Source organism: Podarcis vaucheri, assembly GCF_965113315.1.
Source record: "Podarcis vaucheri genome assembly, chromosome: 11".
NCBI classification, from domain to species: domain Eukaryota; kingdom Metazoa; phylum Chordata; class Lepidosauria; order Squamata; family Lacertidae; genus Podarcis; species Podarcis vaucheri.
The window spans coordinates 51,623,809-51,648,521 of NC_138749.1; the positions used below are offsets into that span (position 1 = coordinate 51,623,809).

General features: G+C 43.2%; 1 protein-coding gene across 2 annotated transcripts in view; it reads left to right on the forward strand.

Moving 5' to 3' along the window:
* The window catches only part of ADAMTS19 (ADAM metallopeptidase with thrombospondin type 1 motif 19), a 135,875-nt gene that overhangs the window by 97,291 nt on the left and 13,871 nt on the right, over positions 1-24,713 (forward strand). For both annotated transcript variants that reach the window (XM_082191541.1, XM_082191542.1), the window contains exons 14-21: positions 2,083-2,210; positions 3,898-4,018; positions 8,066-8,146; positions 13,384-13,541; positions 15,820-15,973; positions 17,832-17,967; positions 19,127-19,331; positions 21,080-21,232. In XM_082191541.1, coding sequence (XP_082047667.1) covers positions 2,083-2,210; positions 3,898-4,018; positions 8,066-8,146; positions 13,384-13,541; positions 15,820-15,973; positions 17,832-17,967; positions 19,127-19,331; positions 21,080-21,232 — 1,136 coding nt within the window. The remainder of the gene's footprint in view (positions 1-2,082; positions 2,211-3,897; positions 4,019-8,065; positions 8,147-13,383; positions 13,542-15,819; positions 15,974-17,831; positions 17,968-19,126; positions 19,332-21,079; positions 21,233-24,713) is intronic.

Sequence of the window (24,713 nt, forward strand, 5' to 3'; positions counted from 1 at the left end):
ATATCTGGCTTGGAAACCAAGCCAACATTTGTGCATCTCCGGCAAAGCGTACCCTTGATTTGTTTTCCTTTGGGAAGAGTCCCTCACTGAAAATTACTCTCTTTTTATGTCTCAACCCATCCATTCTCTTTGCAGGAGACCAAGGAAGGTTTTAGTGTATGCCCTTCCTTAGTAAGTCTGCTTGGAAGGAGAGCTTTCCTTGTGCTTAACCTACTAAAATGACAGGGAGTTTGCGATCTTGTGTAGCTCTCATTCATTTTAATACTGCATGTCTCAAACCCTCTTCAGGTGCTCTGCATCAGAGTTAAGTAAGCACGCAACAGAGAAGAGGATTTACCTCTGCCCCTTCCATTGGTATTTCCCCATTCCCAGTGAAAGGTTGGTGGGCTGGGCTGATGGCTCCTCCCACTGGCGGAAGAGAGGAAACAACCCTTTGGGAAGTAGGAATGCCCACAATTCAGTTCTGCTCCTGCCTCCGTTATAAGTAGGCAGCTTGCTTCTTTTTGCTCCTGCTGTTACGTCTCTTCAGGCCTATTTGAAAATGTTTTTTTTTTCCTCTCTTCTTTCATACACTTCTTCTTTTACCTGTTCCTATCTTCTAGCCCAAGGGACACGGGTGGTGCTGTGGGTTAAACCACAGAGCCTAGGACTTGCCGATCAGAAGGTCAGCGGTTCGAATCCCCGCGACGGGGTGAGCTCCCGTTGCTCGGTCCCTGCTCCTGCCCACCTAGCAGTTCGAAAGCACATCAAAGTGCAAGTAGATAAATAGGTACCGCTCCGGCGGGAAGGTAAATGGCGTTTCCGTGTGCTTCTCTGGTTCTCCAGAAGTGGCTTGGTTATGCTGGCCACATGACCCGGAAGCTGTACGCTGGCTCCCTCGGCCAATAAAGTGAGATGAGCACCGCAACCCCAGAGTCGGTCACGACTGGGCCTAATGGTCAGGGGTCCCTTTACTCTTTACCTATCTTCTAGCCCAGTGTTTCCTAAACTTGGGTCTCCAGCTGCTTTTGAACTACATTTTCTTGATCCCTGGTCCTGCTAGCTAGGGTTGATGGGAGCTGTAGTCCAAGTACAGCTGGAGGCCTAAGTTTGGGAAACCCTGCTCTAGCTTCTAGGCACCTTCCCCTGATTCACTCTGATCCTTCACCTCTGTTCTCCCCTTTCTTCTCTGGGTTGCTTCAATGAAGGGACATCTTTCAAAGAAATGCCAGCGCAGAACCTCCATTGGATTTGGAGGACAGGGAAAGCTCAGTCATATAACACTAAGCCCACCCAGTTCTGCCTTGCCCAGGTTGCTGTCCACCTTCAGCCAATGGGGAAAGCCCTTTCAATGAAGAATTGAAAACTATCCTTTAGGTGGGATGCCAACTGTCCTTTTCCATTGCTGCCCATGTCTTGGAGATCAAAGTACTGTTTTTCCAGGGTTCAATAATAATAATAATAATAATAATAATAATAATAATAATAATAATAATATATTATTTATACCCAGCCCATCTGGCTGGGCTTCCCCAGCCACTCTGGGTGGCTTCCAAAAAATATTAAAATACTGTGATACATCAAACATTAAAAGCTTCCCTAAACAGGGCTGCCTTCAGATGTCTTCTAAAAGTCTGGTAGTTGTTGTTCTCTTTGACATCTGGTGGGAGGGCGTTCCACAGGGAGGGTGCCACTACCGAGAAGGCCCTCTGTCTGGTTCCCTGTAGCCTCACTTCTCGCAATGAGGGAACCACCAGAAGGCCCTCGGTGCTGGACCTCAGTGTCCGGGTAGAATGATGGGGGTGGAGACACATAAAACACATAGAGAACATCCACAAGTACAGGAGACTCCAATATTTGCCTTCAAACTTGTGGAGGTGACCAGTTTGGTGATCATGGTAGGGTTGGAGTTTGCATGCTTGTCCCCCGCTGCCTTCCTTGCATGTTGACCTAACTCTGATGTGAAACATCTGAAGAGGTGTCCATAATTCCCACCTGGAATATATCAGAAATGTAGCTTGGTATTGCAACCAGTACAAGCAGAATTTCGTATCTACGAAATGAGGTTTATCATGCTTACCTGGTTTCCACTTACTCGAACAGAAAAACCTTGTGCATTGTTTTGCTCTCCAAATGGAAAAGACCAGCCTATACTAATAACGGAGAAAGTGATGGATGGAACTCCATGCGGTCATCAGGAAATGGATATATGTGCGAATGGCAGGTGTCAGGTAAATCAGCGTTCAGAAGCCAAGTTTTAATATCTATTTATTGTGCAGTATTTCTTGAATGTTTGGATCCCTGAGTCCTGCTTTTACACTTTAGTCTGCCTTTCTGGGATGGGGGTGGTGGGGGCAATTTAGTACTTGCCATATGCATTCTTTCTGGTCTCTATGGATTCTGCTTCTTCCTAAAACTAAAGCTAACATCAGTGTTTATAGTCCCTCCTTGTGATGGGGGACTTGTTCCTCATCTGCATACCTTGAAGGGAGAAGCATCCTGTTATGATCACTTCTCTTTCAACCACCTCAACAGCATGATGAAGGACTTTCTCTGCTGAGCTTTTATTTTTCAGTAAAGTAAAAGTCTTGTACGTTGCTAAGTAGGTACCGCTGCAGCAGGAAGGTAAATGGCGTTTCCGTGCGCTCTGGTTTCCTGTTGTACCAGAAGCGGTTTAGTCAATGCTGGCCACATGACCCAGAAAGCTGTCTGTGGACAAACTCTGGCTCCCTCAGCTTGAAGCAAGATGGGCACCGCAACCCCATAGTCACCTTTGACTGGACTTAACTGTCTAGGAGTCCTTTCCCTTCTGTGCCCACTTAGCTGGGAGTAAGCTTCATTGAAAATGTAACTTACTTATGAGCAAAATGTATAGGGTTTCAGTGTTAATCTCTTACTGTTAAACAGTCGGGGGTTTTCAGTTCCTTTAATCGCTTGCTTTAGGATTATTTTTTATTTTACGTGAATCTCTCTTTCCCTTCCCCGTTGACTTAAGAAGAGTTATGGATGCAACCAAAGACTGATAGGCATGACTGTTGCCTTTCTTTGCTTAGGAATAAAAAACCATAGAATTTTAGAGCTGGAAGGGACCACAAGAGCCATCTAGTCCAACCCACTGCAATGGCAGAGTCCTTTGCCCAGTGTGTGGCTCAAGCCCATGAGCCTGAGATTAAGAGTCTCGTGCTCTACGAACTGTGCTGTCCTGTAGAGCAGGGATAGCTAACTCCAGAGAGACTGCAATCTACTTTCAGAATTAAAATCTGGCAATGATCTACCCCCGTTTTTTTTTGGGGGGGGGGTTTCAGGTTGAAGTTCTTGAACTTTTTTTAGGGAGGAAGATAGCCCGTTTTTTATACAAATACTTTCTTAGGAGGGAAGTTCCATTTGGGGGGGGGAGTTAAAGGCAAGGGTCAAAGGGGGAAAGTCACTCACAATAATATCGCTTTGAATGAAAACAGCCACAGAGAGATAGCTCCGTCTTCCTTTCCACTGATCAGAAAACAATGGAGGGTGGGACGAGGGGGCAGGGCAGGAGTCAGTTTCAACAATGCTGAGGAAAGGGAGCCAGTGATCGACCCGTGATCTACCAAAACCTTGTGTAGATCGTGATCGACCTGTTGGACATCCCTGCTGTAGAGGAATGCAAGTGGATTGGGGCACTTAGCAACCACGGGGGGGGGGGGAATCCAGAAGAAGAAAGCTAAGAAGTCCACCACCCCACCCCAGTCCTTCTCAACTACTATTTAACAAAAAGTGGAGATGGGCAAGCATGTAAGACCAGATACACCATTAACTTCATGTCTATTTTGGCCGTCAGAGTCAATTCCTTATATTGTAATATTAATACTTGCAAGCTACATTAAGAGGCATAGCAAAGCCTTCCGTGAAAATGTCGTGATGCTTCCTTTTCGCCTCCAGAAGTTTGGGTGTGATGGCATCCTGGGATCTTTGGCGTGGGAAGACCACTGTGGCGTCTGCAACGGAGATGGGAAGTCGTGCAGAGTTGTTAAAGGAGATTTTAATCACACTCGGGGAGCAGGTAAAAAAACCCCCAACCTTTCAAATTTAATGCTTTTTTACAGAAATTTGTAAATGTAATGAGCATTCTGCGTTAGATAAATCGATTAGTACCTTTTCATATTTTGTGTTGATTAAGTGGTAGCATTCCATTCATGATAAGCAGATAAGGGCAAGAAAAGACTTTCCTTATACCCAGTTTCAAACTTATTACTGCAGAGAGGGGGGTGATTAGGAACAGATGGGAACAAGTATTTAGTAAACCCCACTGCATACTTTTTGATACATGATACCTGGGTTTATTTACCATAGTTGAACATAAACATTTATCTGGATTAGCAGTTCTCTGATGCTCAAACATTAAATGAAGGAAAGAAAAGGGAGCAAATATCCAAAGATTCAATATATATTGAATTCAATATTTTTACTTAACATGATTCCCCCCCCCCCAAATGAAATAGCTGAGAAGCTAAACAGTCATCCAGATTCTGGTGTGTGTTACTTTGCAGAAGAGCAAACATTTTTAATTTGAATTTTTAAATTTTGCATTAGGGATGCAATCATTTGCTTAGTGTGAGGCCTTCTGAGGGGGCCTCAGGAAACAGCACAAGTAATATTCTGCTGGCGTAGTTGGAAGTTTGTGGGCAGAATGACACTTGGGCCTTTGGAAGTCACGCATAATGTCACCTAGAGCATGAAAAAATAGGGCGTATCAAATATCCTATCATAATTATTTACAAAATTAGTCCACTTCTTCCAGAAATCAAGAATTTTTTCTCTTTTCTGTGCAAAATGCAAGTGATAAATTCAATTGATTTCACTGTTTCCCATATCTAACCCAAGAATCAGCTGTCAGCATATATTTTTGAAACAGGAGGGGGAACCATTAGTGGGGCTTTAATTTAGGCGTCTTCAAAATTGTTAAATTTCAATATTCAGAGTAAGTCAGCAAGTATTTTTAAAAAAACAGAATTAGAAGTCAAGACGTTTCAAAAGCAGTAAACATCATAATCTATACCAAATCAAACAGGCGTTCAGAAAATAAAATTAAAGACATGCTTTGAGTCTTCAGGTGTGGTTGTGTCCTAGGATGGAGATAATCTAGGAAAAGGGAGGCAAAATCACAAATTACCCTGAAGGTTTAAGTCAGAAGACAGAAAGTTGGAGAGATTGGATATTGAAATTATATTTATAGAGATTTTAAACTGACCAATAAAACACTGGCAAAAATAAATATCCATAAGGAAATCTGTTTAAATCTTTCCAGTTACATGGCTGAGTACTTGTTGAAAGAAAAATGTGTTCCTGTTTTAATAACTAACGTAAACCACAGAAATGCCTTCTAATGTAGACCCCAGATTTTAAGCATGTTTGCCATAATCTGACTTTACAAACGCTAAAGGGATTGTGTGTGAACACTTGGGCTTTTTCTCTCCGTTTTAACACAGTAGCCAGTTTTTATGAAGCTCTCTCCCTTCCCTGAGTTTCAGAAATAGCTTGCCGGGTGCATATTTCTCAATGGAAACAACTTAAAAGGCTGTAAAAACACTGACTACAATCCTATGCCTAGTTACACGGTTACAAATCCCATTCATTTCTTCAAGAATTATGTGTGCATAACTCTATGGACGTTTGCAACCACAGTGCTTATCTGTGGTCTTAATGATAAAGCACTATTTGTTTTCATTGAATCAGTGTCATTGCTGTGGTTTCTGCCCAAAGAAATGTTTGAAGGAATGCCTTACTCTCTTGTGTTCATTCAACTGTAGATCACTGTATAGACATATAACACACATGCCTTATATTTGTTTATTTTGGAGAGGGTTATTCAGAATTTTATTCAGAATTTGCCAAGTCATTTCTGATGAGTCTGGAAGGAAATCTGGGAGTCCCATTTCCTTGCCCCCCACGGTGGGGAAAAGTAAACACTGGAAGTTTATTTCTGAAACATAACTGTTCATGTAGGAATGTTGGTTTGATCCAGCAGGGATCTTCTTATATTCTTCTGTTCTTGATATTAAAGGCACATGGGTATTATGTAATCTCATTGACACATTAGATGTGTGTGGCCTGATCTTGAAGGGAATTAGAATCTATGAATGAGTCTCACTGCAGATTATGAAATTTGTGGATGAGATTGGTGAGAACATCATCTGTGAGTCTCTTGGATGCTACCCATTTATAGTTGCAGGAAACATGGTTTAATTGAAATAAAATATGATATCCGGCATAGGGCATAGCCCTCTTACTTGTTACTGAACCTTACATAAATACACACACATACTATGTGCAGTTTAGGGTAAAAATGTTTAGTAGAAATGGGAAATGTAAAAAGAAGTACACTATATTATCAGCAGACAGTAACAAATTTGGGTGAGAGAAATACAAGATACAGATGTCAAACAACGATGCTATGTTGTCGCTGTTTGTTTTACTTGTGGGTTGTGGTGGCCTCTGACTATACAGTGTGCATGTACATTGTTGAAAGGGAATAATATGTTGAAAGAATATTATTTCACAAGCAGTGTGGAGAAAGCCATTGGGGAATTTTAATTATTGAGGTCTCTGGAAATACAAGCATTCTGGGAGTTTTGTGGAAACGCAGTGGGATTTAAAGAAGCTATTAAAGTTTCACGCCGCCATAATCCAAGTCCATATGACAGGCATGAGCTAAGAAGTAGGGTTTTGCTGGAGTGGGGCAGCTTCAGAGAAAGGACAAAAAGACACACTGGGTTGAACCAGGCGACAGCCATTTTATTTATGGTATTCATGAACTTTGCATTGTGCAAGAAGGGATTGTCCAGCATTGCTTACAACCTGCCTGTTAACAATGGAACCGCCAAGATGGCCTTCTGGCTAGTCCAGAAGGCAGAAGTCAACAAAGAGCATTAACTGCTCAGGCACTTCCACCTACTTGGAAGTACCGTGGTACCATGGTTCCCAAATGCCTTGGTACTCAAACAACTTGGAACTCAAAAAGTGCAAACCGGTAAGTGTTCCGGTTTGCGAACCTTTTTCAGAAGCCGAACGTGCTCCGTTTTGAGTGCCACACTTCCGTTTTGAGCATTACGCTGAGGTCTGTCTGTTTTTGCTATTTATTTTGCATTTTTGTATTTGCTGCTCTTTTGTTTTGTTTTTGTGACTGTGTGGAACCCAGTTCAGCTACTGACTGATTGATTGTGTGACTGCAGTACATTGTTTATTGCTTTCATTTTATGGATCAGTGGTCCCATTAGAGAGTAAAAATCATATTAAATTGCTGTTTTAGGGGGTTGTTTTTAAAAGTCTGGAATGGATTAATCCATTTAGCATTGCATACTATGGCAGGCATAGGCAAACTTGGCTCTCCAGATATTTGGGACTACAAGTCCCATCAACCCTAGCTCCCAGGACCAGTGGTCAGGGATGATGGGAATTGTCCCAAAACATCTGGAAGACCAAGTTTGCCTATGCACATTCTATGGAAAAGCGTGCCTTGGTTTTGGAACGCTTTAGTTTTGGAACGGACTTCCAGAATGGATTAAGTTTGAGAACCAAGGTACCACTGTATGGCTGGCCACCAGATTATTGTCATTGTGGCTAATCTATGAGCTGAATGCCCTGCAGTCCCTATGGTATCTATTCAGATCAGGCTGTTATTGATGCTCCAGATACAGACCAGAAAGAAAAGCAGATTCATGAAAATATTTCATGAAGTGTGAAGGTTCCCCACTTACCCCCTGTCTTCACCCCACCTATGTTTTCTGTCTCCATGGAGTCAGCACCGGCGACAACCCCTTCAGCTTCTCTGCTTGACCCAGGAACTATCCAACTCAAAGGAGATTCAATAAATTAATATTGGCTGATTCAATAAGAAGACAGTGCCAAGCACACAGTAAAAAAATATATATATATTTAGGTTCCAGAGGGTCAGTCCAGAGATACTGGCAGAGTGAGAGGCAAATGTGATTCTAAAACTTCATAAACAAGAAGAGGAAATCAGACATGAACACTATTGCATTTCTTTAAAACAAATCTTTTGTGTTTGTTGATTACGAACATCACATGGAATATTTCATCTTGTAATTAGGTTATGTGGAAGCATTGGTGATTCCTGCAGGGGCAAGAAGAATCAAGGTTGTGGAAGAAAAACCTGCTCACAGTTACTTAGGTGAGTTTTGTTTTGTTCGTAATTGTAATACGTACTTGACAAAAAAGATAGAAAACTTTATTCCTTTTAAAAAAAATATTCTCCGTAGATTCAAAACAGAAACTGTGAGTGTGGAATACACCCCAGTTCAAATGTCACGCTGGGGTCACTAAATAGCTTTAGGCAAGTAATTACTTTCCGGATGGGGAACTTGTGGCCTTTCAGATGATTTTGGACTCCTATTAGCCCCAGTCAGCCCCCGGCAAGCTGTGGCACAATAACATATTGTGACCCACAAGGAGGTAGACCTTCCATCTCCCATGTCCGTTTTCTTTATTGAAAACCCAAAATCAAAGCAATTAAATCCAAATGAACAAAGTGCGGGTAAAAGATTTTCAGAAGACAGAAATGTTTAAAAATTAAATCCAAGGTACGAAAGATAAAAACAGCATGTTTTTTTATTGCGCATCCTAAACGGTGGTTCTCAAGCTTACTTAGTTGTTGTTGTTGTCGTCGTTTGCAAGCTGTTATCAGTTTGTTTGACAATTGTAATAATTGATTAAAAAACTATAATCTTTTTTTAAAAAATTGATACAAGTATCAAAACATACAACTGTGTAAAATCAATAGTTCCCCCTCCCCAATAAACAAAGGGTTCTGAATTGCGTTTGTAAAATGTGGAAACAACGAAGACTCCGTGGGGCCTGCTGTCTCTTACAATCTATCAAAGGATCAATTCTATTTTGGAAGAGAGAAAATTGCCAGTCAGAGTCCAAGCTTCAGGTTTAGTTGTAAGTGCTAATGTAATAGGTACAACTGACAGCAACTGAAAGCACATTTTAGAAAATAGCCAGATTTAGGAGTATTAAGGGTTGTCATGCTCAATTGATATTTGCTTATGAGTTGTGGAACTATTTAGAGGAATCTAAATTTGCCAAAGCGGTAGACTGAAAACTGAAAGGTGATACGAGGCAGTTACTCCTTTTTTAGTCACGAAAGCTACAAATCTGTGGATCATTACTTAGGCACAAGCCCCCTTGAAACCGGCAGAGCTTTCTTGCAAATAAGTAAGCACAGAGTCAATTTGCAAGTCTAATAACCGGGATTAAAATGATACTTTCTGTGGTGGTTAGAATTATTAAAAGCGGGCGCACATTATATTCTCTTTAACATAAAAAAATGGAATGAGTGTAGTCCTGTATTTAGCCCATTTTGCGTACTCTCTCTCTCTCTCTCTCTCTCACACACACACACACACACACACACACGGGAACTGATGCTAATTAGAGGCTGGATTTCTAAGGATTTGGAAATCCAGTTTGGGGTGACCCTGGACCTCTTTTCAAGCTTGAATGCCCAGGTAGGAATAGTGGCCAAGAGCATTTTCACATATCTGAGGTTGCTGCATTAACAACTTGTTGCTTTTATCTTGTATAAAACGCCTCAAAATCCTTGGTTATTTGGTGACCCAGAAATGCTGTAAATAAAATAAACTGCATCCATTCCTTGGAATGTCAGATCTGGTCATAATAACATACACCTTAGTTACATCTTGAATGGATTACTCTTATGTGCTGTCTGTGGGACTGCCTTGAAAAGTGTTCCGAAACTTGAGCTGGTCCAGAACGCCGCAGCCAGACTGTTGACCTGGACTAGTTATCAAGAGCATATGACTTCTCTGTTATAAGAGAAGTGCTGGCTGCCAACTGGGCTTAATTGAAAATGTCGGTTCATAAAGCCCCAAATTAGTGGAGATCAGATTTTGACATAAACCTGAGGTTTGAAGATTTTCAAGAGAGCTCCTCTACTGGGTGTGCTTTATATGTCGAGATATTACATCAGAAAAAGAAACCTCTTAGAACTGTAACATTACTGGATGCTGCAAGGATGTTTTAGGAATTTTGTGCTATTTGGATTCATTGTACTGTGCCTTAGTGGCATGCGTGATTGTTGGATAATGTAGTTGTATTGCCGCCAGTTGATGGTGCTATTGCCATTGTTTCCCATAGAAACATAACAAAACAGTACAAATATGGATAGGACGGCAGTTGATTGCCAGGAATGACTCACGTTAACATACAACTTTATGAAAAGATTTGGGCAAGGACTGAGCAGTTAAGGCACTTTCACATCGCGAATGCCAAGCATGGAATTTCAGTGAGAAAGAATGTTTAGGGCAGTCTTGTCCAGAGGATGACATCAAGCCATCAAGTCAAACTTCACATATTTGATTAAGGGGCCTGAGGCATTCAAGATTCACATGAGAGAGAGAGAGAGAGAGAGAGAGAGAGAGAGAGAGAGAGAGAGAAATTGAAGAATTATATATCAGCAATGACAAAGTTGCGTATCCCTCAGTTCCTTGAAGTGTATCTGAGTTGACCTCATTAAATGCTTTTGGGGATTGATTGGGCCTGGGAGAGGAAAGAGTCGGCCAAAAAAAGTTACTCCTGGCAGGAAAGATCAAATTAATGTCTATTTGCAAAAGCCACAGTTAAAAATGTCTAGAAATGTAAGTGCTAACATTTAGCACTTCGCAAGAATAGATGAGGTATTTGCACACGTACTAACCACACCAACTTAGAAACAAATGAGCACCATGATCAAAAAGGTTCTTAAGAGCTTTGTGAGCTTTCAAATCCTGCAGGTTATTTATCAAGCTCATCATGTTGATGGCTGGAAGGCTGGATGTACTGCTTTGAGCACAAAGGCGATGGAAAACAGACCATGTTAATTGGGATAATTGCTATTTTCCCAAGATATATGGGTGGAAATGGCCATGGAACAAGTTTAATAGTTCTAGTTTTTTCTTCAACATATCTAGTGGGACAGAACAACTTCCACCAAGAATAGGATTTTGTTTCTGACAGCAGCTATCCACCTGTCTCTGGGAGGCTGACATCAGAGCACAACTATGCCCAGTCTCATAATCATCATTTCCTGTTGCTTGTCCTTTGCTTCTGGGTACATTACTCTGATGCATTCGTGACTTTTGTGGCACAGAGTACCCACCAGCTTTGTTCCTATGCTCCAATAATACTGAGGTTAGATTACTGCAGTTCATTGTCCATGGAGCTGCTCTTGAAGACTGTCCAGAAATTTGTCAACCAGCCTCATAACAAGGATCCTGTAATCCAGATATATAACACTTATTCTGGCCTGGGTGTGCTCCTTCTGATACATTTCCAGGTGCAATTCAAAGGGCTGGTTTTGCTCTGTAAATATTTACATAGCTTGGGACCCCTGTACTTTACATTTGAACCTGCCTGGCCTGTTAGATCATCTCCTGTTACTACAAGAGAGAGGACTCCCTTCTATAGAATTCCTCTCCAAGGAGGTTTTCGGGGGCAAAATTGTTATTCTTTCAGCGCTGGACCAAGAATTTCTTCCACTCCTAGGCATTTCATTGTTAACTTGATGGTTTTTGTTAGTTTGACATTCAAATGGTGATCATACTGATGAAGTTGGGGAAGGAAATGGTGAATTGTTGGGAATTAGATGATAAGCTACCCAAACTCCAAATTCATTTTTTTGTTCTTTATTAGCCAAAAAGGTCTCAAGGTAACTTGCAACAAATACAAAGAGTAAAATATAGAAAAGTAATAAGAACTAATCACGAGCTATGAATTTATCTAATCTATATAATGTTGGATTTATGAAAGTGAACCTTCTAACATCACTTGACAGAGCTGGTATACGGTGTTCACAAACATTTCAACAGCTCAGGGAACCAAGTTTCCAGACAGTTTCCAGCTCAACGTCTGGGAAGGAAGAAAAAGTTGTTAGTTTGCCTGGGACTGATACTTCACACATGTCCTTGGGACAAGAGTAGCTTTGTGGGGCAGGCTGAAGTCCAAGGAGCTAGGGAAGCAAAGGGCCACCATGCTTGGCCAAAATGAGCAGAGCAGGCCATGGACTAAGAATCAGAAAACTGATGGATGAGTCAGTGGAATGGAAAGAGCTTGAGGGGGAAAGACAAAGAAGTTGGAGAGTTTACAAAAGGAAAATCTAAAGAGCAAGGAAGGAATTGGACAGCCAAGGGAGGCAGCCTTGGAACTCTAAGCCAGGGAATTTCATGTGGCTGTGATATCAAGACAGCTTGATAAAGTTATTTTAACTTATGAGAGTAGCGTTGAAGGGAAATTATGTTACTCGTGGAGGACAGAAAACAACTGACTTGAGAGGAGAACAAGGACTACCACCATTATGTCCACCTCACCTGTCATCCAGTGTGATCTGTTCAACCACCACCACCATTGACCCTTTCATGCTCCACCTTCTTTTCCCATCCTGATGGCCCAGTTGACCACCACAGCTGTAGAGATAACCGTGAGCCCTTCTGTGGGGCATACTTTGGGGCAGGCTATTGAAAGAAGATCTGGGAGCTCTGGGCTTGCAAAGGCCTCACAGCACAGAATAAGTTTGTGATTGGTTTAGCCTAAAAAGCTCTTTCCCCTGATGGAGAGATGTATTAATTGTAGCTTCTGTTGGAATTCTGTGACCTGATCGTGGTAAGAAGATAATGAGGCACAGGATGAGGTGAATGCAGGAAACTGTGGGTTGTAGCCAACTAACTACTACTCAAAGTAGACCCACTGAAATTAATGGGCATGACTAATTTGGGTCCATTAATGTTAATGGCTTAGTAGAATACAACCCTGAGTTTTATCATAGATTGGAACAAATAAGCCAACCTTATGCTTCTTAAGTTTTCTCCCCCAAAGCCATCTAAGCTACTTGCTATCACCACATCTTTTTTAAGTTAGTAATTTCAAAGCTCTCTTGCTCAATAGCTTGTGTTCAAAGCACATTTTAAGATCCAGCTACGTTGGCGCAGGAAGTTCACAGAGTGCAGTAATGAGATTCTATTGCATCTTCTTAGCTGCTGTTGTAATTAATTTTAAAATACCATGTTCTAGTGCATTCATGCAACACAAACAATGAATCCATAATGTGTAGTTTGTACTATCCATATTGCATGATGGTGAACTAAATCCTGCAGCCCTTTATCTCAACCACTCACTATTTTATTGAACCCTGTCCTAAATATGGAAAGAATTTAGACAAATCTAAATATATGGCTTTTATCATTTATCCCAACTGGGAAACAGATAAAATGTTTTCTTGCTGAGATTTCTTTATTATGCTTATTATTCATAAATAGCTTTGTAACTGAACCAGAGTAGGAAAAAAAATATTCTCATAGAAAAACTGGAAAATGAACCATTTTCTTCTATACTGTTTCCCAATGTTATCTGCAGCTCTCCGAGATGCCGGCAAACAGTCTATTAATAGTGACTGGAAGATAGAACATTCTGGAACATTCAACATTGCTGGTACCACGGTTCATTACGTTAGGAGAGGTCTGTGGGAAAAAATCTCGGCCAAAGGTCCAACCACATCACCTTTGCATTTATTGGTATGGATGACCATTTAAAAACTATTTTATGCTATAATAAATCCTAATATACTAGGGATTAATGGATAAGTCTATTTCTGGTCCATATGGATTTCACTTGTATTCATTTGTTAGTCTGTTCCACCCCGTTTCTGAGTTAATCGGCAATGGTGACGATGATTTTAAAATCTGTATGAAAATTTGTATTTGACAGTTGTATCCCAGTGTATGCATTTCTTAATGAATTTAATGCTAAAGTGTTCAGCTTTTACACATTTTAGTACATTTTTGAGCTGAGAACAGTACCACAAAATTCAGAGAAATGTTAAATTCAGGGAATCATTATGTAGATTAGGCTGGTTTACTTAAAAATGAAAGAAAATGAAACAAAATTCCCTTCCACCCCTGGCAGGCAAACACTCACCATTTTTTGCAGCGAAGTATGGCAATAATCTCTTCAAATGGAGAGATTTGTCAAAGACATACGTATCTATATTCAGTGTGGGGATTTCTGCATAACCTGGACCATTAACTGAAGAATAAACAAGCTGATATCAATTCAAAATTGCTAGCACAAAGGAGCTGGATTGTTTAGGGACACATTATGGATTATAAAACGTTTCCTTCACAACTGCAGATATGCTCAAACCCTGGCAGAGGATAAAAGCTGTTTCTATCTAGTTGTGCTCAAAGAATTTGCAGAACACATTTGCAAAGAACTATTTCCTCTTGAATAATTCTTCATTAAATTTTGCTGGAGGGAGCTGATCTTTGCAAGTAATTGTCCTCCCTTTCAGTGCAAGTGAGGTCCCCCCGCTGAGATGTTTGTGCCTATAATCTTGGGATAAGTTGGCAACTAGGAAAGGGGGTTGAGAAAATGAAAAGTGAAGTTTTCGTTATGGTGATAATCACTTGCTAACCTGGAAGCAGCTTTCCTTGTAACAACACAGTATTGACCAGTATTTGGGTCTAGAAAGAGTGTGTAGTCATGAAGCGAAATTATTCTGTGATTCAAATTTATGATGAAAAATGTATTTCTAAAAATAGAAGCTTACTTGAAGTTTTAAGTCCTTGGGGCAGGAGTTAGCACAATACACTTACGCTATATTATTGCAGTTTTAAAATGACTATTGCAGATAGAATCACTATGACTAAAGTTCTCCTGACATCTGAATGCTGGGTGATCTCCAGTGTTAGTCACACTCAGAGTAGACACATTGAAATCAGTGGACGTATGTCTCTTGATTTCAGTAAGTCTACTCTTTAGTATGGCTTAGCTGGCGATTGCCCACTTTTTGCAAATGCATACTTTGCTAACAAAGTCGTTTCAGCTTGCTTTGAGTTGTTGGTTTTAACAGTGGATGGTGAGTATATGCAGATAAAGCTCTGTCTTCTCCCGGAAAATTCTGTTGATGACCATGGAAATTATTAAAGGGAAATATCCCTTGATCTTAGTCACTGCCTCCTGTTACAGTGATGATGATGAATATCCCGCCCATCTGGCTGGGTTTCCCCAGCCACTCTGGGCGGCTTCCAACAAAATATAAAATACGATAATCTATTAAACATTAAAAGCTTGCCTAAACAGGGCTGCCTTCAGATGTCTTCTAAAACTCAGGTGTTTATTTCCTTGACATCTGATAGGAGGGTGTTCCGGGCGCCACTACCAAGAAGGCCCTCTGTCTAGTTCCCTGTAACCTCACTTCCCGCAGTGAGGGAACCGCCAGAAGGCCCTCGGAGCTGGACCTCCATGTCTGGGCTGAACGTTGGGGGTAAAGAAGTTCCTTCAGGTATACTGAACCAAGGCCGTTTAGGGCTCTAAAGGTCAGCACCAACACTTTGAATCAGGCTGATAACTATTATTTACATGAAATGTTCTGTAAGAATAGCCCTTTTCAGAGGTTGCCTGTATCCACAGGCAAAATTTAGCACTGCATGTATAAACCCTCTGATTTTCCCTATGAGAGTTGCCTCAAATGACTTCTGTGAATGTCAGAATGTCTGTCAGATGCAAGCTAGTGCTGCATTTCTTCATATTAACAGATGAAGCCACCTTGCACTGATTCAGACCAGGGATCTGTCTATCCCAGCACTGTTGGTTGTCGCTGCCAATCGATCTGAAGAGCATCAGGAGAAGGATCTCTTAAGCTGACCGTGATGGGGGATTGAATGTGGGAAAGATTCATGCAAAGGATTTGCTCTGCCACAGAGATTTACCTCTCTCCCCTCAAATGTAGAAATATCACCGTTCTCCAATGTGATATTGAGACACCCCCATTTTTTATTCTGTATATTGCAGGTTCTGCTCTTTCAAGATCAGAATTATGGGCTACACTATGAATACACCATTCCTTTGGACCCTTTGCCTGAGAATCAGAGCTCCAAAGGGTCGGAGCCTCTTTTTATGTGGACACACTCAGGCTGGGAGGACTGCGATGCCGTATGCGGAGGAGGTAATGATTCTCTAAAATCTGTGGTAGAAGCAAAACATTTGGTGGGTTGTGTGAAGATACGGTGTTGGTGCTGATGCGCTAGGGCTGCCATTTTGCCATTCGGACAATATCGCGTCTTGGAAAGTTCAAAATATTTTGCTTTTCTTATTGATTTCTCTTTCTTTTCTTTTCTTTTTTTTTTTTGAAAAAAACTGTTACATGATACAGGCAGATTTGTTTACTTAGAAATATATTTTGGGAGGGTGTTTTTTTAAACTTCACAAAACTGCCAGTTCTTGACCTAAAATTCTAGTTGAGATCCATCATCTCTAAAACATGCATGGAGCTTAATGGATAAGCATTTGACACTCATTTCTAGGACACAGAATGCTTTTCGTGTGTACAGGTAAATGTATCGGTCGCCCCCCTTAATGGAACACTATGCCCAAACCATGGATTAACCCATGCTTTCTGAAGAAAGATTGCAGCTGTTTTGTTCTCCCCAAGGCATTTTAGGCATTTCAGCATGGCACAACAGCTAAAGTCAAGGTTTGGCTTAAAGTGCCATCCATGTCATTCATTGTGATAACACACACCTCATTCCCTGTGCCCAGCAGGTCTTTTGGGTTGTGTTTCTCAGAGGACAGTGTCTCATTCTGCACGACAGGTGCCGTTTTGAAACTGAAGGGGTGGCCAAAAGCAATTTCTGATATGACAAGAGAACCTGCTGTTCAAAAGAAGAAGTGCAGGAAGTGGTTCTTTGGCCAGCGTTTTTAATCAAAGCAGCTGCCTGAGAGACCATTTTTAAAAGAAAAGTGTCAGAGTTTGTCCTGCCCTAAGGGACGCGGGTGGCGCTGTGGGTAAAAGCCTCAGCGCCTAGGGCTTGCCGATCGAAAGGTTGGCGGTTCGAATCCCCGCGGCGGGGTGCGCTCCCGCTGCTCGGTCCCAGCGCCTGCCAACCTAGCAGTTCGAAAGCACCCCCGGGTGCAAGTAGATAAATAGGTACCGCTTACCAGCGGGAAGGTAAACGGCGTTCCGTGTGTGCTGCGCTGGCTCGCCAGATGCAGCTTTGTCACGCTGGCCACGTGACCCGGAAGTGTCTCCGGACAGCGCTGGCCCCCGGCCTATAGATGTGAGATGGGCGCACAAACCCCAGAGTCTGTCAAGACTGGCCCTTTCGGGCAGGGGTACCTTTACCTTTACCTTTAAGGTAACAAGAATCTTCAGAACCCCAAGTCGCCTCTTCTTCTTAGAGACTTGCTAGAGGGACCCTTACTTGCAAAATCTGATTACCAAATACAGTGGTGCCTCTCAAGACGAAAAGAATCCGTTCTGTGATTCTCTTCGTCTAGCAGTTTTTTCGTCTTGCGAAGCAAGCCCATTGACGGATTAGCAGATTAGCGCTATTAGCGGCTTTTAGCAGCTTATTGGCTTATCAGATCAGCTGATAAGCGGTTTAGTGGCTTAGAAAAAGGGGGGTAAAAGGGGAAAAAACCCGCAGGAACTCACAAGATATTTTTGTTTTGCGAAGCAAGCCCATAGGAGATTCGTTTTGCGAAGCACCTCCAAAACGGAAAACCCTTTCGTCTAGCGAGTTTTCCGTCTTGCGAGGCATTCGTCTTGCGGAGCACCACTGTAGGTCCCACACCTTTTCGGGACCCCGCAACAAAATCAAAATAATATTGATTTGATCTTGAAAGAAAATTACAATCCTTTCCCTGGCCACTTCCTTCTTCCAGCTGGGACCTGCTCCTAACTCAGTCACACACCAACCTGCTTCGAGGATTGGGCAGGCCAGGGGGCTGCAAAGAGCCCACCCACCTCTCCCTGCGCAAAGCTTTCCTTTAGTTCCAAAAATGTCCCTTTTGTGTCTTACCAGGAGAAAGAAAGACAACGGTATCCTGCACAAAGATCATGAATAAGAATATCAGTTTTGTGGACAGCAAGAAATGCAAATACTTAACGAAACCTGAGCCTCAGCTCCGAAGGTGCAATGAGCAGCCATGCCAGACAAGGTGATAGTGAGTCATTATTTAATGAATGTTTTAGTTGATGCTTATGCTCAGAAAGCGCCCGTTTCTCAGCCGGTGGGTGTCCCAGCTGAAATGAAAGAATGCCCCAAGGCATCTGCAATAACTCAAAGGATATCTGAGCTTATCTTCTCCTTTGGCTCTAATGCCTGGCACATCACCCGCACATCCAGCCTACCAAGCAATTTCGTGTGGGTCCTGAAGCCCCCCCCCCTCACCTTCAACAATGGCATCAAACCAGAGGAACTGGCAGAGGAAGGCAGGTACGGGGGGGCGGTCGCCCCGGGTGTCACCGGGTGAGCGGGGGTGAAATCGCCAGATGCTCGCCATATAGGCAGCAGACCGCTAATGACGCTATCACTGTGGGCGACTAGTGGTGCCCCCCCGGATGCTCCCCATGGGCAGCTAGTTGTGCCCCGCTGATGCTCGTTGTGCGGGCGACAGGTGACTAGGGACGCTTGCCGTGCGGGCGACTAGTCCCCACGGGCCGGATAGCCCCGCCCTGCGTCACTCCAGGAGCTGGGGCAGATAGCTCTGCCACTGACCAGAGAGAGAAGGGTTCCTTTTGCAAAGGTAAGAAGAGCCTTTGTTTTGCTCCCCAGGGCAGTTCTGGGGTAGGAGGAGTCCATCCTACACCAGTGCTACCCAGCAGGCAAAAATGCTGCTGAGTGCATGTGTGTGTTTGTGCAGGTTGCTGAGTTTGTACTTCCTCTCTGTGTGCTCCCAATGCCACCAACTGTGCTCTTCCAGAGAGTTCCCAGCCCTTTCAGAGCAGTTTTTCAAGGGATACAATGAGTTGCAGGGAAGAGGAAGAATCTGCAAAGAACGTCTCCCACCCCCTGCATCCAGTCAGAGCCTCTGCTTGACCTGTGTCTTGCTCCAAAGGAGCCCTTTGTTTGCAGGAGAGTATTCTTGAATCAACCTTTTGGTTCTTAGCTGCTGTAAACAGCATTGGATAAAAGCATGCGATAGCAGAAAGAAGGCTGTAATTTGAAAGTTAAGACGCCGTTGCCTCAAAATTGAGGGCCGGTGACCCTCAAAAAGCAATTGTGTTGCATTTATCACAGAGGTCAATTTAAAATGTGTCTTAAACCTCACGGGAAAATATTTCGAGGAGTAATCGTGCTTTGACCTGCATTTACAGATGGATGATGACAGAGTGGACTCCATGCTCAAGGACGTGTGGGAAGGGGACGCAGAACAGACAAGTCGCCTGCACTCAGCAGCTTCGAAATGGGACTTTGATCAGAGCCCGAGAGAGAGACTGTCTTGGCCCCAAACCCCCTTCGGCGCAGCGCTGTGAAGGCCAGGACTGCATGACAGTGTGGGAGGCTGGCGTATGGTCCGAGGTGGGGTATATGCATTGCTTTTCTGTGCTTTTATTTTCTGTTCATTTGTATTACCTACATTCGGAGAGAACACAAAAGTTGAGTTTGTGATTTATCGGTGAACGCTGCAGAATTTTGCATATGAGAACGAATTACCATATTTTTCGCCCTATAGGACGCACTTTTTCCCCTCCAAAAATGAAGGGGAAATCTGGGTGCGTCCTATGGGGCGAATGCAGGCTTTTGCTGAAGCTTGGAGAGCGAGAAGGGTTGGTGCGCACCGACCCCTCTCGCTCTCCAGGCTTCAGGAAGACATCCGCAGCCTAGGCAGCCCTGCAGGAGGTCCCGCAGGGATGTCTAGGCTGCGGATAGCAGCCTGCCGCCCAGCGTGAGGGGCACCCTGAAGCAGAGCGCTCCTTGTGCGGGGCAGACATCCGCAGCGTGGGGAGCCCTGCAGGAGTCCCCCGCAAGGCTCCCCACGCTGCGGATAGCAGCCTGCTGCCCAGTGTGAGGGGCGCCCTGAAGCAGAGCGCCCCCCGCGCCGGGCAGACATCCGCAGCGTGGGGAGCCCTGCAGGAGTTCCCCGCAAGGCTCCCCACGCTGCGGATAGCAGCCTGCCGTCCCGCGGGGGGGGGCCCTGATGCAGAGCGCCCCTCGCGCCGGGCAGACATGGGCCAGCCCCACAAGCTCAGGGGACAGCAGGGAGGCGCAGCGCCGCCATCCCACTGTTTCTCGACCTGGTGCGGTTTCCCCGACCTGCTTTTGGGGGGGAAATAAAGGGGGGGAAATTTCCTTTATTTCCCCCCAAAAAAAAAACTAGGTGCGTCCTACGGGACGAAAAATACGGTAACTCCTTATGTCTAATTTGGGCCAGTTATGAATGTATATTTCTCTCACATAGCACGTGTTGTGCCCAGTGCTAATTTTGTACAAAAAGAGGTGCTGGAACTCGCCAGGAATGCCTCCCTTGTTCTCTTAGAATGGCAATGGTTCGCACCTGAAAGGTGCCGGAACTGAGTTCTGGCATGTTCCGGCTGAAAAAGTGTCCTGGCTGTACCAGTTACAGCAAAGAACAGATATATCACATCAGCAGTGTCCATTTTCAAGCAAACTGGTCCCCTAAATAGATGAGGCTAGCTAGCCCCATATCCCCCCTCCAAACCTTGGCACTGTAAAGTTGGGCTCAGGGAGCAAATAGGAACATTTCATATTAACTGCATTTATTCTCTGAATCCTTCCACAATGTTTTCTTGTATCTGTGCTTTGCCCATTCAATTTCATTTTAATGATTGGATTTATTAGGCAGAAGAAAAAGAGAGCTATAGATCTCTGTAGGGACACGGGTGGCGCTGTGATGTAAACCACTGAGCCTTGGGCTTGCCGATCGGAAGGTCAGCAGTTCAAATCCCTGCAACAGGGTGCGCTCCCGTTGCTCAGTCCCAGCTCCTGCCAACCTAGCAGTTTGAAAGCACGTCAAAGTGCAAGTAGATAAATATGTACCACTCCGGCGGGAAGGTAAACGGCGTTTCTGTGCGACGCTCTGGTTTCCAGAAGCAGCTTGGTCATGCTGGCCACATGACCTGGAAAAACTGTCTGCAGACAAACGCTGGCTCCCTCAGCCAGTAGAGCGAGATGAGCGCCACAACCCCAGAGTCATTCCTGACTGGACTTAACTTTCAGGGGTCTTTTACCTTTTTATAGATCTTTGTGCAGAATGCCATGATGTGTATTGTGTGTGTGTGTGCATCATTTTAAATACCTTTCTACAGTGCTCTGTAAAGTGTGGAAAGGGAGTACGCCATCGGACCGTAAGGTGCACCAACCCTCGAAAGAAGTGTGTTTTGTCTACGAGGCCTAGAGAAGCAGAAGACTGTGAAGACTATTCCAAATGCTACGTCTGGAGAATGGGAGACTGGTCTAAGGTACAACATGCTTTGTACTAGCGCTACAATGTTATATTTACTAGCCATTGTCAAATATGCTACAGTACTTCTCCAATGAAAGACAAGACCAGTGCAGACTGAACAGAACAATGTGGTAAAGTTGTCACAAGGCAGATAATAGATTGGGGGTGTCAAACCTGTGGCCTTTCAGATATTGTCAAACTCCCATTTCCCATCTGACCCAGCCCCCACCCCCAAATCCCCTCCCCCTCTGGCAGTGTTTCAACTGTGACCTTATAGCCCCCCAAAGTCCAGGGTTAGATCCTGAAATTCACTAAGTCTTCCTGACGGACTTCCGAGCTCAACTGCAGCACTGTAAGAAATAGAAACCTGTTGTTATTTAAAGAATGCCAGTTTGCATCACATCTCTTTTTCTATATGCTCTTTTCTAGAATCTTTGTTTGCTTCACTGCTCTTTTATATGTAAAGATTTGCCCTTTTGAAAGTGAGTGAAATTAGGAATTTCCCAGACATAGCCGGAATACTGCAGTGTCTGGGTGGATACGGCTAAAATGTCCGGGGAAATCCAGATTTTCCCTTTTTGAAATATGGCAACCCTAGTGAAATCTCCTTGCAGATCACATAACAATTTAAACTGGGGACTGCTGTGTATGTCATTTGCAGGTTTTTAACCAGAAGCGTTTTATAGTCACCTTTGCAGTTACACTGCTGTCATTTGTGAACTTGATTAAAGCAAGTATCTCGTGCAGCTGTAAGGGAAATGAGCAGACCTGTGTGGATATCCAGCTGAATTGTGTATTGCGCAGTTGAGATTTTCAAAGGTTTATATCAAAGCAGTATGCATTTTAAATTTCTCGGCAGAAGAATGAGTTCAGCTTTGACTACACTCATGTTTCCTGTCTTTTTCTCTCCGTGACCAAACTATCCCACCCTCAGACTAGTGCATAGCAACATGATGGTGCAGCTTACATGGTAATATAGCTTCAATTAGAAAAAGAAATTGAAGAGCCATATCATTGCTCACTGCTGATTGTCTGTGATACAGAATAATTTGTGCAGCCTTCTATCACCCTTGGTTTTGCTCTTTGGGATTTTTTCCGCTGGACATTGATAGGAAGCTGTTCTTTTGAGAAATGCCAAGTTCTTGTCAAACGGGTGCCAAAATGTAGCTTGAGAAACGCAAATGTCACATGTTGCGACAGGAAGCTTAATCAGATACCATTTGGCTTTCTGTTTAGGGTTTAGCATCCCTTTAACTTTGAACTTAGAGGATTGGTAAAATAAACGACAATATGAAAAGTAGAGCATAAGACAGTTATTACCAAAGCAAAGATATAAAAAATGGATTTTAAAATGTTTCAGAAAAATAAAAGATTATGGGTTTCTATTGTTCAGCATTTCAGCGGAACAGAAGCCAGATAAAAGGGATGCTAAACTTGTTCCACAAGCTCAATGTATATCGTGTCAGGTTCTCTGAAACTTTAGCATGATATACCCAGGTCTTTAATAGATGCTAGTAGCAAACAAAGTGGCTCTAAGCGGTAAAGTGCAGGCAACTAACGTCAGTCTGTGTTGTGTGCCTGTCATGGTGATGGCAGTGTGGGATCCAGGGAAAAGCAAAGCAAGCTTTTTTAATTGTCCTGGGTCAGCATTCATTGTGGCAAGTGGCCCTCCGTGGGGTACAATTTGCACACAATTCAATGTATAAATTTGATTTTCTTAGGCAAAAGGAGCCTAGTGGTAGAAAGAACTGGAAGGAGCTCCTTTTGCCTAAGAAAATCCAATTTATACATTGAATTGTGTGCAAATTGTACCCCACGGAGGACAAGTATTGGAGGGCTTTTTAAAACAGAAATAAAAATGGGCATATCAGTGTAAGCTGCGTCGACTGGCACCATCAATATTCAGTTAAGATGCTATGCAGAGAAACTAGGAGGCTGCAGGCACTGTGGCCCTCTCTGCTTATGTTGACCCTGCCATCATGTTGTATCTCCCCTTGTCCCTAGGGCTAGAGGAGAACTGCAGTTTGGGTTAGGATTTTAATGTGCACCTACCTAATTTTCATTTTCTGAAACCCAGCTTTCCTTTTAAATTTGCAATTTTCTGACTTTCGCGATCCAGTTGGGCAGCCAAATAGTGTGAAGGAAAATGCGTTTGGCGGCTGAAAGTGTGCAGCAAAATGCATATATTAGGGAAAATAACATAAACCATGCATTATATCCGGTGAAAATCCTTGCAGAGATGTGTATATAAGGCAAAAAAAATTACATAGTGTATATGTAAAATTCTAATGGAGTTTTCATCATGAAGGCTTTTTGTTTTGTTTTTTAATTGCAAACTGATGGAGAGGGGGGAAATGAGATACAGAGAGAAAAGGAAATGGATAGGTTCATCCAGCCTGCCTACCTATTGCAGCTGTATGTAACAGATCTCCATGTGCAACTAGCAAGGGTTGAAAATATGATGGCAGTAGCAGTGAGGAGATCCAGTTACCGATCTTGATATGTGAATAGTATTAGCGATTTGTATCCAAGACTCAAACTGTTACTCTTTCATCCCCCTTTGTAGCATACAGGTAATGAGTAGCAGAAGGAATTGTTCTTAGAACCCGAAAGCTGACACAGTAGATTGCACTTGGGGAGGAAATCAATCTTTTAGTCTAGTAGCACCCTTGCTCTGGGACTTCCTTCCTATTAAAATCAGGCAGGCATTTTCGTTCTATTGCTCTCAATGCCTTCCAAAATCTTGTTTCAGCATGCCAACCCAGACGGTAATTTTGTTATACATGCTTGCTTTTATATCACATTGATTCCCCCCCCACACTATTTTTATTATGTCTACTTGTTTTTTTCAAGTTTGTTGACTTCATCAGAATTTTTTGATAAGCAGTGATTGAAACTCCCATTGTTCTAGGCACATTTTGTGACAGGGAATTTCATTAGCGCGAGCCATTTCTGAGCTGTGGACACAGTACTGTGCCTAAGATTTCAGATTAAAACTGCCACTGCTGGAAGGAAACGAGGACATTTTTCTGCCTCCCCACTTCTAGCTGCTCTCTGCGGACTGGAGTAGAGACCCTCTTAAGGATATTATGGGGATGGGCAGCGGAAGGACTAGACCACATGGAAAATGAACATATTTTAGCTGCAGTTCAGTCATTTTCAGCTTTGTATTTTTGTTAAAAAAAGTGCGCCTAGACAGGCAGTTGTTACCCCCATAACTTGGGTTTAAGGTGCCATTTAGCTCCGAGCTTTCATATCTCTGTTTCTAACACTGTTGATAAGTACAGTGGCACCTCGGGTTACATACGCTTCAGGTTACAGACTCTGCTAACCCAGAAATAGTACCTCAGGTTAAGAACTTTGCTTTAGGATGAGTACAGAAATTGTTCTCCGGCGGCGCGGCAGCAGCAGGAGGCCCCATTAGCTAAAGTGGTGCTTCAGGTTAAGAACAGTTTCAGGTTAAGTACGGACCTCTGGAACGAATTAAGTACTTAACC